The following is a 12,413-nucleotide window of genomic DNA, read 5'->3' as shown; positions in this document are numbered from 1 at the left end:
CCTACGCCCCCTCCTCCTCTTGCCATGCTTCTGTCCCCCTCTTGCTTATTCAGCTTTCAAAATCTGTCCAGGAGTTCCTTTCTCTGGCCCTAGCCCACTCTTCCCAGGTGTGCCCGCCACACATACATCGGTGATTCTCCATCCTACTATACCTAGTGATTTCGTATTTACTTGGCTGTCTCCCCTGCCGTCCCCCCTCGTCCCCCAACACACACACACTTCTTGAGAGCGGACGTCTTTAATTTGGAACTTTGCCACCCTCCCCCACGTCTACACAGGGCTGGTGCCCATTTAGTACCTGCGTAGTGAATTGACCAGAGGGGTGTGCAGTGGGTACAGCTGGGGGCACCTCCAAGAAGCTGAAGGAGGGGCTAGGAGATGCCTTTCTCCACCATCGGACCTCTACCCACCCCCTCCTTCAGCTGGCGTGGGCCCCCATCTTCTCCAGGGCCAAGTCCGGGTAAGGGGATTATTGAACAGCCTTCTTGCCCAGGTAACCTCTCCCACTCTTGCTCTGACTGAGCCAGAGCCGTCCTTTCCGTCCCTCCCTGAGGGCCCCACTGCCGCTGTTGCCCTTTTAAGAAAGAGGAAATTCTTCTCATAAACAAGCGCCCCGTCCTGAGCGCGGAGCTTGCCCCGCCGGATCCCCGGGAAATCGGGGGTGCTTCCAAGAACAGCGCCCGCTCCGGGCCCAACCCAGGGGAAAAGTCCCGGGACCCCTCCTCATCACCGCTCTCCGCAGCTCTGGGGCTGGGGAGGGAGCGACGGGAAGAGGCCGGAGGAAGGACTTGGGGGAGCCTAGAAACAGCCCAGGGAGCGTCTGTAAAGTGCAGCCCCTGCGTGAGGCGAAGGATAGCTGGGCTACTCCCAGCAGCAGAGGGGGGTTCCCCACCCAAACAGCTCCCCCTACCCTCAACTCCAAGTCAAGGATCCCGGGCGTGAGGCCCGAGTACCCGCCTTCTCCTCTTTGGCCGGGTAGGATGAGGCCGAGGCGGGGAGTGCAGGCGCCTGGGACCGTCCCTGCCCCTAAGGGGAGCTGGGAGTCAGCGCCCAGGGAGAGTTAACGGCGCGGCCTGGGAGTCCCAGCAGCCAGGTTCCCTGGGGAGATGGCAAATGAATTGGACTTCCGAGGCACAAACTCTTGGGTTCCTTACGACCTGGCGCCTGAACAAGGGAGAACCGCGCCTCGGTTATACTGCCTGGAAAATGGGTTGCTGGTGGAACAAAAATGCTGAGACCACCCCAGAGAGTAGAAGGGAGACAGCAAGAGGAGGAGACAGAGGTTGAGTAGGTTGCGCTCCTTGATAGTTCAGCGATTTCTTGCTTTCCCTGTTTCCGTTGCCCCTGCTCTTTTGTGCGAGAAGCAAACTAGCCTTCTTTAGCATTTGTCAGCTCTATTTTAAATGCTATTTGAAGCCTGTGTCCTGCCCCCAACTAGGTCAGTCAGGTGACTCCCACAGGTGCTCAATAAATACTTTGGGGATGATTTTTTTTTAAAAGTCCCAGTGCCAGGCACTGTGTTAAAGCGCTTTACATCCATTGCGAGGTTGGTGTCCCATTTCACAGATGAAGACACTGAGACCTGGAACTTAATCACTTGTCTAAGCTAGGAAACAACAGGTCTCTATGGAACTCAGGTTGGCCTGCTTCCAAAACGCGGACTCCATCAGTTCTGCCTCCACAGCCCCCACCCTTATGACCAGAAGTCCAGTCTGCCCCACTCATTTCACAGCCCAGTCAGGCTTGGGTGGGAGTTCATCTGGAGGGCTCCCCCTTCTGCTCCTCTTCAGGAAGCCCATACAAGAAGTGTTGGTGGGAGCTGTGGATCAGCAGAGTGGCTCCGTGGGCAATGAAACAGGTCCAGACCTGAGGGAGGGGCCATCATGAGTGGGGAGAAAACAAGACCTCTGGGGAAGCCCCAGTCCACCCCCCCCCCAATCGTGTGCCTCCTCTCTTTGCCTCCCCATCCCCAAGACATCCACTGACCCTACATTACCAGGTAGGTAGTGAGGCCTAGGTAGGCTGCGGCCAGAAGGGCTACAAGCCCAAAGTAGGCGGGGTGGTGAAGGCCCGGAAGGTAGCTGATCACAAAGTAGAGGTTGATGGCACAGACCAGTGCCATGATGGAGGAAGTGATGGCCTTGCTCAGCCTAGGGAACAGGAGGGAAGCTCAGGGCTGGCTGCATCTCCACTCCCGTTCCCACAGCCAGTCTGGAGCAGGGGTGGGGGAGAGTAGCACACAAAGCCAACTTCTCTGGGCTGTGGGACCTGGAGCAGACCCACACCCTCTACTGCCTCCTGGTCCCTCTAGATTCCACCCTGATGGGATTTGGCAAGAGCAGAGTCTGAAGTGAGGGTGAACTGCTCAGGCTCTAGAAACAGCCCCCAACCTGATTCCCGTCCTGGCTACCCATTTGTTAGCTGTGTGACCTTGGACAAGTTCCTTAACCTCTCTGAGCTTATCTGGATAATGGGGATAACAATGGTAATTCCTACCTCTGGGTGGTTGTGAGGATCAGATGCAGTAATGCAAGTCCAGTGCCTGGGAGAGGGAGTACTCACCAGCCATTGGCAAACTCCTGCATGAGGGCGGGCATGCTGGTGAAGGTGAGTATGGGCAGCACAGCGAAGGGAAGCTAGGGAGAAGCCAGAGGATGGGGCTGAGGATCCCTAACTCAGAGTACAACGAGGAGGGGACCGGAGCTCTCATCATCCTCTGCTAGGCTGTGTGCCCATGGGCAAGTCTTCTAACCACTCCCAGCTTCAGTTTCTCCACCTCTGCGCCTTCCAAGGTTGTGGGGCTCCAAAGCAGTAGAAAGTGTTTGGAAGCTATGGTCCCAGGCTGCCTGAGTTTGAATGCCAGAGCTGCCACTGGTCCCTTAACTGTGTGCATCAGTTTTCCAATCTGCAAAATGGTGATAATGGTGGTTCCTAGCCCAGGGCTGACTGTGAAGATTATGTGAGCCTCGTTGGCAAGGTGTGTTTAGGTTGTGCCCGGGGGTCGGCTCAATATAGGGAATTGCTGTGGTTCCTGTTGAACTCCGCAGGGGCAGGTGATAGTGATGCCCTCACCAGCAGGCTCTGCAGCACGTTGAGCAGGTCATTGAGGCCTGACAGGTCCCTGAGGTCCCTGAAGACAGCCAGGAGCACAGTGGGCAGGATGGCGCAGGAGCGAGTGAGGAGGACTCGGGCGAAGCGCGACCACCGCAGCTTCAGGAAGCCCTGGAGTGGAGGCGGGGCACCTTAGTGGGGGGGGGCACCTTAGTGGCGGGGTGCAGGACTGGGGATTCCAGAGGAGGGATGTCTGTCGTCCCGCAGCCTATCTCATGCCTAGGGGAACTCTGTTTTTCCATCTCTGAAATGGGGGATTAGCTCTGTCCCTAGTTGGTAAAGAGGGGATATAGTTTAGGGAGTTCCCCTACCACAACTGATTGCTGAAGACTAAAGAGTTTTAGGGAAAGGGCTCCTGTTAGTCCTGGGTCTGAAACCTCGGGCCAGTCGCCTCACCTCTGAATCTCCGTTTTCTCATCTGTAAAGTGGGGCTTATAATGGCTGCTTTAGGATCTGGCCTGTTTAAGGATCAAGGAGGCCCGCGTCTGAGCCCCCAGTAGTGTGCTTGTTGACCTCGGACCCCCTGGCCCTCCCTGGCCCACCCACCTCCATCACAAACTGTCCCGCGTAGGTGCCGGTCATGGTGGAGCTCTGCCCGGCCGCCAGGAGACCCACCGCCCAAATGTAGAGGGCTGCAGGGCCGAAGAGGCAGCCGAGGATCACGCCCTGGAGGGAGCAGCGCGGTCAGACCGGTGGCCCCGCCCTCGCGCAGGCCCCGCCCCTCGCGCAGGCCCCGCCCCTCGCGCAGGCCCCGCCCCTGAGGTGAGCTGGGCGACAAGCCTCGCTGGATCAGACCCTTCCAAGCCGGCCGGTGCTCCGCACTTACCCCTTGGTAAATGTCTACGTCCACTGTTTGGTTGTTCATGGGGAAGATCTTGGCGTACTTGTGGAGGCTGCTGTTGGCACAGACGTTGAACTGTGGGCAGCAGGGGCAAACTGTTGGCGCAGCGGCCGAGTCTGACCAGTGCGAGCTCCCAACACTGGCTCGCCGTTATTAGAGCCTCATGACAGAGACCCACTCAGGAAGAGAGACAGGCACAGTCCCCAAATCCCAGAGTGCCAGGGAGGCGCTTGCTGGCTCTTCTTTCAGAGTCAGCTCCAGTGTCGCCTCCTCCAAGGAGGAGGCCACTTCTGACTGCCATGGCTAACGTGGCCCCTCCCTCATCACACCCCCAATGATGTTTCATCACCCCTTTTATTTCCTTCACAACATTGTCCACATTCTTCCCTTTTGTACTGATTTGTTGATTCGTTTCCTGTCTGCTCACTGCCCTCTGCATTTAGGCTGCAGTGGAGCAGTCCAGGGTCTAGGACACTGCCTGATACATAAGAAACGCTCCGTAAACACTTGCTGTATGAATGGCGGTTTATCTGCTAATGAAGATTATGAGAAGACTCGGAGAAGAAAATGACTGTGTGCACGTTTCCACTCCACACTCGTGCTCAGGGACCCACTCCTCCCAGAACTCCCTCCCTGCGGTTTGCTGGGCAAATACTGCCCATCTGTCCTGGTGCAGCTGGAATGCTGAGTCCTCCAACTCGGCTCCTTCCTTCCAGGCAACTCCTTTGGACCTGTGTGCCTTTCAGTCCCTGACCTCCTAAGATCCTGCCTGGTGGGACCTGTGTCTCCCCAGTGGGGTCAGGAGGAGGCCAGGGTCACAAACCCCTCCCTCCCCCCAATGCCTGAAGTGTAGGGCATAGACTCAGAGGGCTTAGTGGCATTGCCTGGAGTCCCCCACAAAGCCTGCAGGGCACGCGTGCATGGGGCATGCTACAGCGTGGGGAGGTGTCTCACCGCGTCCTGGTTGGTTTGCTGGTAGAAGGCTTGCCCAAAGACAGCCACGACAAAGAGGTTAATGAAGAAGGAGACAGACAGGGCAATGGTGGCCTCAACCAGGAAGTACAGGTTGGCTTCTCGAATGTCCGGCCGGCGGGTCCGGTCTATCTCTCGAGACTATAAATGTCAAAGGCAGGGGGAGGAACCAAAGTCTCTCAGAGCCACCCCAACATTCTCCTACGTATGTTCTCCCCAAATGTCAGTTCTTTCTAAAGCCCCCTATGGCATCTGGGACAGGCCCAGGTCAGCTGACTCCCTTCCTACATGCCCAGCTGTTTCTCCTCAGGGCCTTTGCACTTGCCATTCCCTCTGCTTAGACGGTGTTCTCCCCTGATCTTCCTTCCCATCCTTCTTGTCTCAAGGGTAACCTCCTTAGAAAGACCACTCCTGGCTACCTTTCCTAAAGCAGCTCCCTCCTCAGTCATTCTCTACCACGCTTCTCTGTTTTGTTTCTGTCAGAGCTCCTTGCACAATACGTAGTTCTTTCCTTTGTTTACTTGCTCATGGTTTGTCTCCCTTGCTAAAATGCAAGCTCGAGGAAGGTAGAGGACTTGTCTGTCTTTTCATCATTGACCCCCCAGATCCCAGCACACAGTACATGCTCAATTATTAAAATATTGAGCAAATAGAGAATGATTCACTACCAGCTTAAAATCGCGAGGGCAGGAGCCAAAGGGGCAGGCATGGAGGCAGGGCCATTGTGACTCAGAAGGGAGCAGGCATCTCTCCATCCCTGCACCACCCCCTCACCTTGACTAGGGCCGAATGCAGGTAGATGTTGTGAGGCATGATGATGGCGCCAACGATTCCCACAGCCTGCAACAGCTCTGGCTGGCCACAGCCGGGGCACGAGGGCAGGAACAGACCTCTCAGAAGTGCTCCCTGAGCTGGACGGGCCACTACGTACTGTGGGGGAGGAGACTTGTCAGCCCAAACCCCACCCCTGCGTAGTTATTCTTACCCCCACGGTCCTCAACCCTCGACCCTGGCCCCTCAAACTCTGCTGGGGGCAGAGAGAGGGGTGGCCTTTGGTGGGGGGGGGTTGCACCTCTGGCTTCCCACCTCATAGCCGAAGGTCACGGCCATAATGGTAATAAGGAATCCAAAAAAGGCTTCCAGTTTCCGCAACCCTAGGGAAAAAGCAAAGGGACAGAACAACAACAAAAACCCACAAAAAATTGTAACATCGGCAATTATTAATGGCGAAATCTTGAGCGCTTTGTTCCACGCACTCAGTGAATCCTCACCACAGCCCTATGACGTCTGTGCTATTCTCTTCCCCATGTTCTAGGTGAAGAAACAGAATTCTGTGTAACTTGCTGAAGGCCAGGTAGCCAGAGTGAAGCTCAGCCCAGAACCCTTCCCCAGAACAGCCCTGTCGGTCAGCCAGCTCCTGCAGTCACTTGCCCACCCCACAGGACAGTCCCCTCTGAGATGAGGGGCACACCCACCGTAGTTATCGAGGAAGAGGAAGAAGAAAGTGTCCACGATGGTGATGAGGACGCCACCCCAGAGAGGGATTCTGAAACCAGAGTGGCCTGGGTCAGCCCAGCCTGGTCCAGGGATCTGAAATTCCCACCCTCAGGCCTGAAGACTGTGGAATCTGGGGTCCTGGGACCAGAGACCCAGGTGGCCCCAGAGGTCAGTGGGAGTGTGCTGGGATGGAGAATGGCACAGAACCTGAGAAGAAGGAGCAGGTTGGGTGGGGGACCAGCGTGGTAGGCAGCTTGGGGTTAGAGCCCTGAAAGCAGCATCACTGACATCTGTGTGACTTTAGACAAATAACGTTACATATCTGGGTCTCTGTTTCCCCATCTGACAAATTGGGCAACAGCTCTGAGTCAGAAATGGACTCAGGGAAGTACAAGGCCTGGAGAAGAAGTAGTGTCGGTTCCCAGCCCTGGACTGAAGTCCTGGGGCCTCTGGGGCAGTACCGTCCAGCCGAGAGCAGACTGAAGGCTATGGCTGTGCCGATGACCTCTTGCATGTCCGAGCCCACGATGGCGAGCTCGATGGTCAGCCAGACGAGGGTGCGGGGCACCTGGGGAGGAGGCAACCTTCATCAAGGTTGGGCCAGTTGTTTGGCTCAGACCTGCACTTACCTTCTGTACTCAGCACTGTACTCTTGGGCTGGAAGCCTGCAAACTACACTTGCAAGACAGCCTTGCCAGTTGGTTTTCAATTAGGTTTGGCATGAAACACTTATGGGAGATTAAAAGGCAGGGAGAAATTATTTTCCCCCTGCTTCTGCTGGTGTTTCTGGCAGTGGCATCAACAAAAGCACCAGGCAAGCCGGGCTCCAGCTGCACTGGTGGCCATTTCAGCAGAGGTGGGCAGTGCTCCCAGAAGCTCCACAGAAAATGATGGCTCCTGGGCTTCTGCCTGGCAGCGTTCTGACCTCTTGGTAACACCTCCTTCCCTTGTTCCTCCAGCCCTTCCAACACCTTTGTGTCTACATCCCTGTATTAAATACCTTTGAAATACCTAATGGCAGGATTTCGGTTTTCCTGCTTGGACACTGACAACAGCCAAGCCCCCAGTGTCACCCCACCCACCCCGGTCAATGACCATCCTGAGCTGATGCCTACCTATTTTTTGCCTTGGTTTTCCCAGGACAAACCTTCTCCAGGTTTCAATTGCCCCTTCTATAAAATGAACATGGCATGTCTAACATGCCTCAGTCTGTGTGCTATTAGTTTGAGCCTCAGTCTTCTCACCTATCAAATGGACTGTGACACCCTACTTGAGATGATGTATTTATTTGATCACGGAAACTGTAAATTGCTGTTTTGGGTTTGGGGCCTGTGGATGTTTCCTGTCCAGGCCCACCAAGCTCACCTTGGGATAATAGAGATGGCAGACCTCGCTCAAGTCCTTCCCTGTCACCACGCCCAGCCGGGCAGCGAGTCGCTGGCAGAGCAAGCCCAATACCGTGGCCCACAGCAGCACCCAGAGCAGCTGTGAAGGGAAAGGGCTTCAGCCAGAGGCAGAGCCCCAAATCGGTGGCAACCTCTAGCCAAGGACACTCCTTGGAGAGAGAGTAGGGGAGATGGAGCAAAAAAAACAACCTTCCCCACACTCCCATACACCCTGCGCTCTGGCAGGGCTGCCCTGGGGGTCCTTTTCTGGCCCATTTCAACTTAACATCTTCTCTCAGGAACACCATCCATGCAGGCCACTCTGGGGAAGTGCGGCAAGCTGGGGTCTCCACCCACTTAGCCTGGTCACCCCCCTCCCCACAGTGTCCAGGCACAATCACTTTGAATCCAGCCACAGCGCCAGCCTGCAGATCCGACTCGATGTTTCCTGGGTCCAGGAAAGCGATGCTCATGAGGAAACCGGGCCCCGTGAAGGCCCACAACTTCTGCAGGCTGAACGTGCCCTGCGGGTGGGAGTGGGGGATGGGGGTCCTTAGTACAGAGCTGTAACAGCTGGCTTTGGCCCTAGGGGCTCATCAGCCAGGCTGGCCAGCCTTGCCCTCCATTCCCCGTTTCTGGAGCTGGGTTAGTGGAAGGCATGGAGTGGGAGGAACCAATAGGATTTACTGAGTGACGGAGGGTCAGCTCTATAGATCCATCTCATTCGGCAGCCTGTCTGCACCTGACCAGCCTGCCCCAGTCCCGCTCCTCCCTCCCCAGCCCCTTGTCAGACCACAGGCCCTCCTCTCTGGAGTTCACTGAGCTGATGTTCCCCCTACCCTATTCCAGGGCTAGGCATGGCAGCCTGGAATCTGCTAGAGATGCTGAAAATGCAGGGTGACAGCCTAGCCCTAGAAGCAGCCTAGAAGCCAGCCTGCAGCCTTCTTCTCTTCTCCCGATGCCCTTGTCCAGGTTCTTTCCGTTTATGATACAAGAAATCCTTGAGGCGCCAACCTGAATTCGCCCCAAGTCCCTTTCTATTCATAGCAAGGCCAACGTTCATCCAGAAAGCCACTTGATAATTTTTAGAAATGATAAACTCTGGGGACAGAAGCAGGAAAAGGACAGTTGCACGGTGTTGGAGCTGGAAGGGATTTGCTATGGTCTTGAGAAGACCATCCTCCCCCAGTCCCTGAGATCCCATACGATCCTATCAATCCAGAAAGAGCCCAGGAAGTTTCCAGCATTCCCACCGGTTTTGTGTCCAGGATGGGGACCTTCTCACTCAGGTAGGTCGTTTGCTGTGGCTCTGCACTGGATGAGCTGGAGATGGAGCCATATGTGGGCTTGCTTGGACTTTGGGGGCCATTGTCACCTGCAAAAGGCCCCATGAGGCATGGTGAGTGACCTGCTTCTTTCTGGTGGCCCAGGGCTAAAGCCATTTGTGTTCCTCCCCTACTTCCTCCTGGGAAAGTAGGGAAATCAAGGCCCAACTGAATAGGGACCCTTGACTCCCATCTTGGGTCCATCACCTTCACCCCTTGACCAAATGTTCCAGAAGATATGTGGAAAGTGGAGCCTTCAGAAGGTCTCTCCTTCCATGTGTGTGCAGAGAATCCCCAAATCCAGATCTCTCTTGCCACAGAGGACGTGGAGAGGGACACTGGGCTCTGAAGAGGGCTAATTGGCACCAGCATGTATGCCCCTTGTCTCCTCCAGCAGCTGAGGAAGCTCCAGGGCTTCAAGTACACAGAGACCAGACTAAGGGACACTCTGTCCTTTGGGATGCAAAGGGCCCAACCCCAGGCTCGTGTCCAGAATTGTGGTCTGGACCAGGACTCCCATGGGGAGACCAAAGACTTCCTTTGCCCCTGACTCTCCCCGCTCCCCATCCCTGGAGGTGGCTACTCACCTGTCATGATCATAGCAAGTCAGGCACTCTGTGTGTGAGCGGTGTGCTGGCAGCCTCTCAGACCATGTTTCCTCTCTGAGTGTCAGTGTGTGAGCCCACACCCTCTTACCCATCTTCAGCTGAGCTCGGCTGTCCTCACACACACGAGATATTGTGAAACACTTTCCAAAGACAGAAGTGGCCGGCTCTGGCGGAAAGTGTGGACTTTCGTTCCTTTTCTGGCCTGACCCCCACAATACCTCTGACCCCCTTCCAGGCACCCCATGTTCTATGCCTCTCAACTTAGCTCTGATTTCAAGATACTTCCTGTTAATTTGGGCGTTCACTTCTGAATCACTTGACAGCCCCCTTACACAAGCATCTCTTCAATCTGGAGTCCCTTCATCTCTTCAGTCTGGAGTCCCATGACCACTGGTTGGGCTAAAGAGAGGAAGGAGTCCTGGTGGCTACCTAGGCTTCAGATTCCCGTGGAGTGCCTCAGAGGAAAAGACCTTCTGGATACTACCAAAGGGACATGTATTCAAGATTCAGGCCGAGGACATCCTCAGAAGGAAGAGGCGCTGGGATCCTGGTCCAGTTTATGCCACTGATTCACTTGAGATTGTCACCAGATTGTGTCCTCTCTCTGAGCTGGTTTCTTCTGTTAAATGAAGGGTTCAGACAAGCTAAGAGGTTAAAATGTTAGATGCCCAAGGAGTCCAGGCAGGAAAGATAAACTATGAAACAGGTTGGGAATAAGAAAAACAGCGCCAGTTCAGTGTTAAATGACAAATGATGCTGAATCTCAGTGTCGGGGGACAGTAGAGAGTGGTGGCCAGTGGAGAAAAACAGAGGTCATATACTGTGCCTGAAGAGGGCAGTGCCTACGGAGTTCCAGCTAATTGTCATGAGGGCCCACTGTCACCATATTTTCTGATTTGTCAAAGATGCTGGAAATTTTGGAATTTTAAGCAGCATATGCTTTTTTTTTTTTTTTTTTTTTTTTTTTTTTTTTTTTAGCATATGCTTTTTGAACACTAGGGTCAAAAACAAATATGTTTAATCTAAACAAAATATTCCTATGGCTAGATTCTACCTGAAGGTTATTATTCTATAACTTCTAGAGAAATGGTGGGCAAGACCCTTCCAGCTTTCAGTTTCTCCTCCTTGCCAGCTCCTGTACTCTCCCTACTTCCCTTCCTCAGGGTCTTCTCCTTCCCACACCCCCATGTCCTCTCTCCTATAGCCTTCCTTTTCAGACAAGAAGATTCAAACCCTGAATTGTTATGGGGTTTCCAATTCCAAAATCTGATACCTCAAAACCCAGAGAAAATCGGGGTAGGTTCTCAGGCTTCCCCAGAGCAGCTGTGAAGGGAGAGGCCTTCAGCCAGAGGCAGCAGTTTCTGCTAAGCCCCAAATCACTGGCACCCTCTAACCAGGGGCACTCTTAGCCAAAGCCAGGGTGGGAGAGGCAGCCAATTCTCTGACTCCTCATTGATGGGAGAGGCTGGAGGGAGTGGAAAGCGGGGTGGAGGGAAGGGGTGAGTGATGGGTCAGGGAGCAGTATCATGATTTGTCACTGTGCAATCCTATTGCTCAAGGTTCCATCACCAAACTTGACCTCTAGGTTTGCACACATTTCCCAATCACTACCTTGGGCTCACTTGGGAATGGCTGGGATATGTTGTGGTGATAGTTAATTTTATGTGTCAGCTTGCCTGGGCCACCAGGTGACTGGATATTGGGTCAAACATTCTGAATGTGTCTGTAAGGGTGTTTTTGGAGGAGATTAACATTTGAATTGGCAGACAAGTAAAGCAGATTGCCCTTCCTCTAGTGGGTGAGTCTTAGTTAACCAAATGGAGAGATGAATAGAACAAAAGGCTGAGTAAGGGAGAATTCTCTCTCTTTCTCTCTCTCTCTCTCTCTCTCTTCCCCCCCCCCCAACTGTCTTTGAACTGGGATATTGGATATTGGTCTTCTCCTGCCTTCACACTTGGCTTTGACTGGAACTTACACTATCAGCTGTCCTGAGTCTCCAGCTTACAGGTGTTTGAACTTCTCAGTCTCTATACTCATGTAAGCCAGTTCCATTTCTATCTATCTATCTATCTATCTATCTATCTATCTATCTATCTATCTATCTATCATCTATCTATCATCTATCTTCCATCTAATTTTCTATTGTCATCCTCTTTGCATTCTTGGGGGGGCCTTACCTATAGTTAGGAACTCAGTGTCTTTGATTGATGACTGAGCTGTACCCTGCACAACCTCTAACCTATGGGAGAGGTAATATAATGTAATAGCTAAGAACAAGGGTTCTGGGCAGAAGATCAGACAGCAGAAAGCCACACAGCTGTCCCCTTGGACCTGGAGCTGTTGCTGGTACTGAACCCTGCATGCATGGGGTGAAATTTCATGAAGCCCAATTCACTCAAAATGGATCATAGACCTAAATGTAAATATAAAACTTTTAGGAAAAAAGCAGAGAAAATCCTTAGGACCTAGCGCTACACAAAGACTTGTTAGAGTTGACACCAAAAGCATCCATAAAGGGAAAGATTGATCAATTGAACCTCATCAAAATTAAAAACTTTTGCTCTGTGCAGGACACTGGTAAGAGGATGAAAAGACAAGCAAAAGACTCAGAGAAAATATTTGCAAACCACTTATCTGACAAAGGACCAGTACCTAGAAATAGAAAAATCTCTTA

The 12,413-nt window shown here is 53.4% G+C and overlaps 1 protein-coding gene across 3 annotated transcripts; it reads right to left on the bottom strand.

The window, feature by feature from the left end:
* Positions 1–224: 224 nt before the first annotated feature.
* Positions 225–9,990, bottom strand: SLC11A1 (solute carrier family 11 member 1). 3 transcript variants are annotated; one of them, XR_013993539.1, is made up of 16 exons: positions 9,719–9,990; positions 9,060–9,181; positions 8,208–8,330; positions 7,787–7,906; positions 6,883–6,989; positions 6,400–6,470; positions 6,011–6,078; positions 5,699–5,854; positions 4,907–5,065; positions 3,938–4,027; positions 3,658–3,777; positions 3,073–3,222; positions 2,563–2,636; positions 1,997–2,150; positions 1,197–1,866; positions 225–359 (listed from the first exon to the last, which is right to left on the bottom strand). XR_013993539.1 is itself a non-coding variant. In XM_081051803.1 (15 exons), the coding sequence occupies exons 1-15, from the start codon at positions 9,729–9,731 to the stop codon at positions 1,756–1,758; spliced, it is 1,638 nt and encodes a 545-aa protein (XP_080907929.1). In that variant the 5' UTR covers positions 9,732–9,990; the 3' UTR covers positions 225–1,755. The 3 variants fall into 3 exon arrangements, 1 of the variants encoding a protein (XP_080907929.1); XR_013993540.1 differs by having other exon boundaries at positions 225–371; positions 1,279–1,866; XM_081051803.1 differs by having other exon boundaries at positions 225–1,866.
* Positions 9,991–12,413: the final 2,423 nt, after the last annotated feature.

Source organism: Rhinolophus hipposideros (assembly GCF_964194185.1).
Source record: "Rhinolophus hipposideros genome assembly, chromosome: 6".
Taxonomy (NCBI): domain Eukaryota; kingdom Metazoa; phylum Chordata; class Mammalia; order Chiroptera; family Rhinolophidae; genus Rhinolophus; species Rhinolophus hipposideros.
Note: the sequence above shows the minus strand (reverse complement) of the source record. Positions and strands in the feature narration are given on the sequence as shown.

Coding starts and splice junctions, on each gene's coding strand:
- SLC11A1 (XM_081051803.1), bottom strand. Junction 5,066..5,698: donor TGCATTCGGCCCTAGTCAAG/GTGAGGGGGTGG, acceptor TGACATTTATAG/TCTCGAGAGATAGACCGGAC. Junction 3,778..3,937: donor ACGTAGACATTTACCAAGGG/GTAAGTGCGGAG, acceptor TGCTCCCTCCAG/GGCGTGATCCTCGGCTGCCT.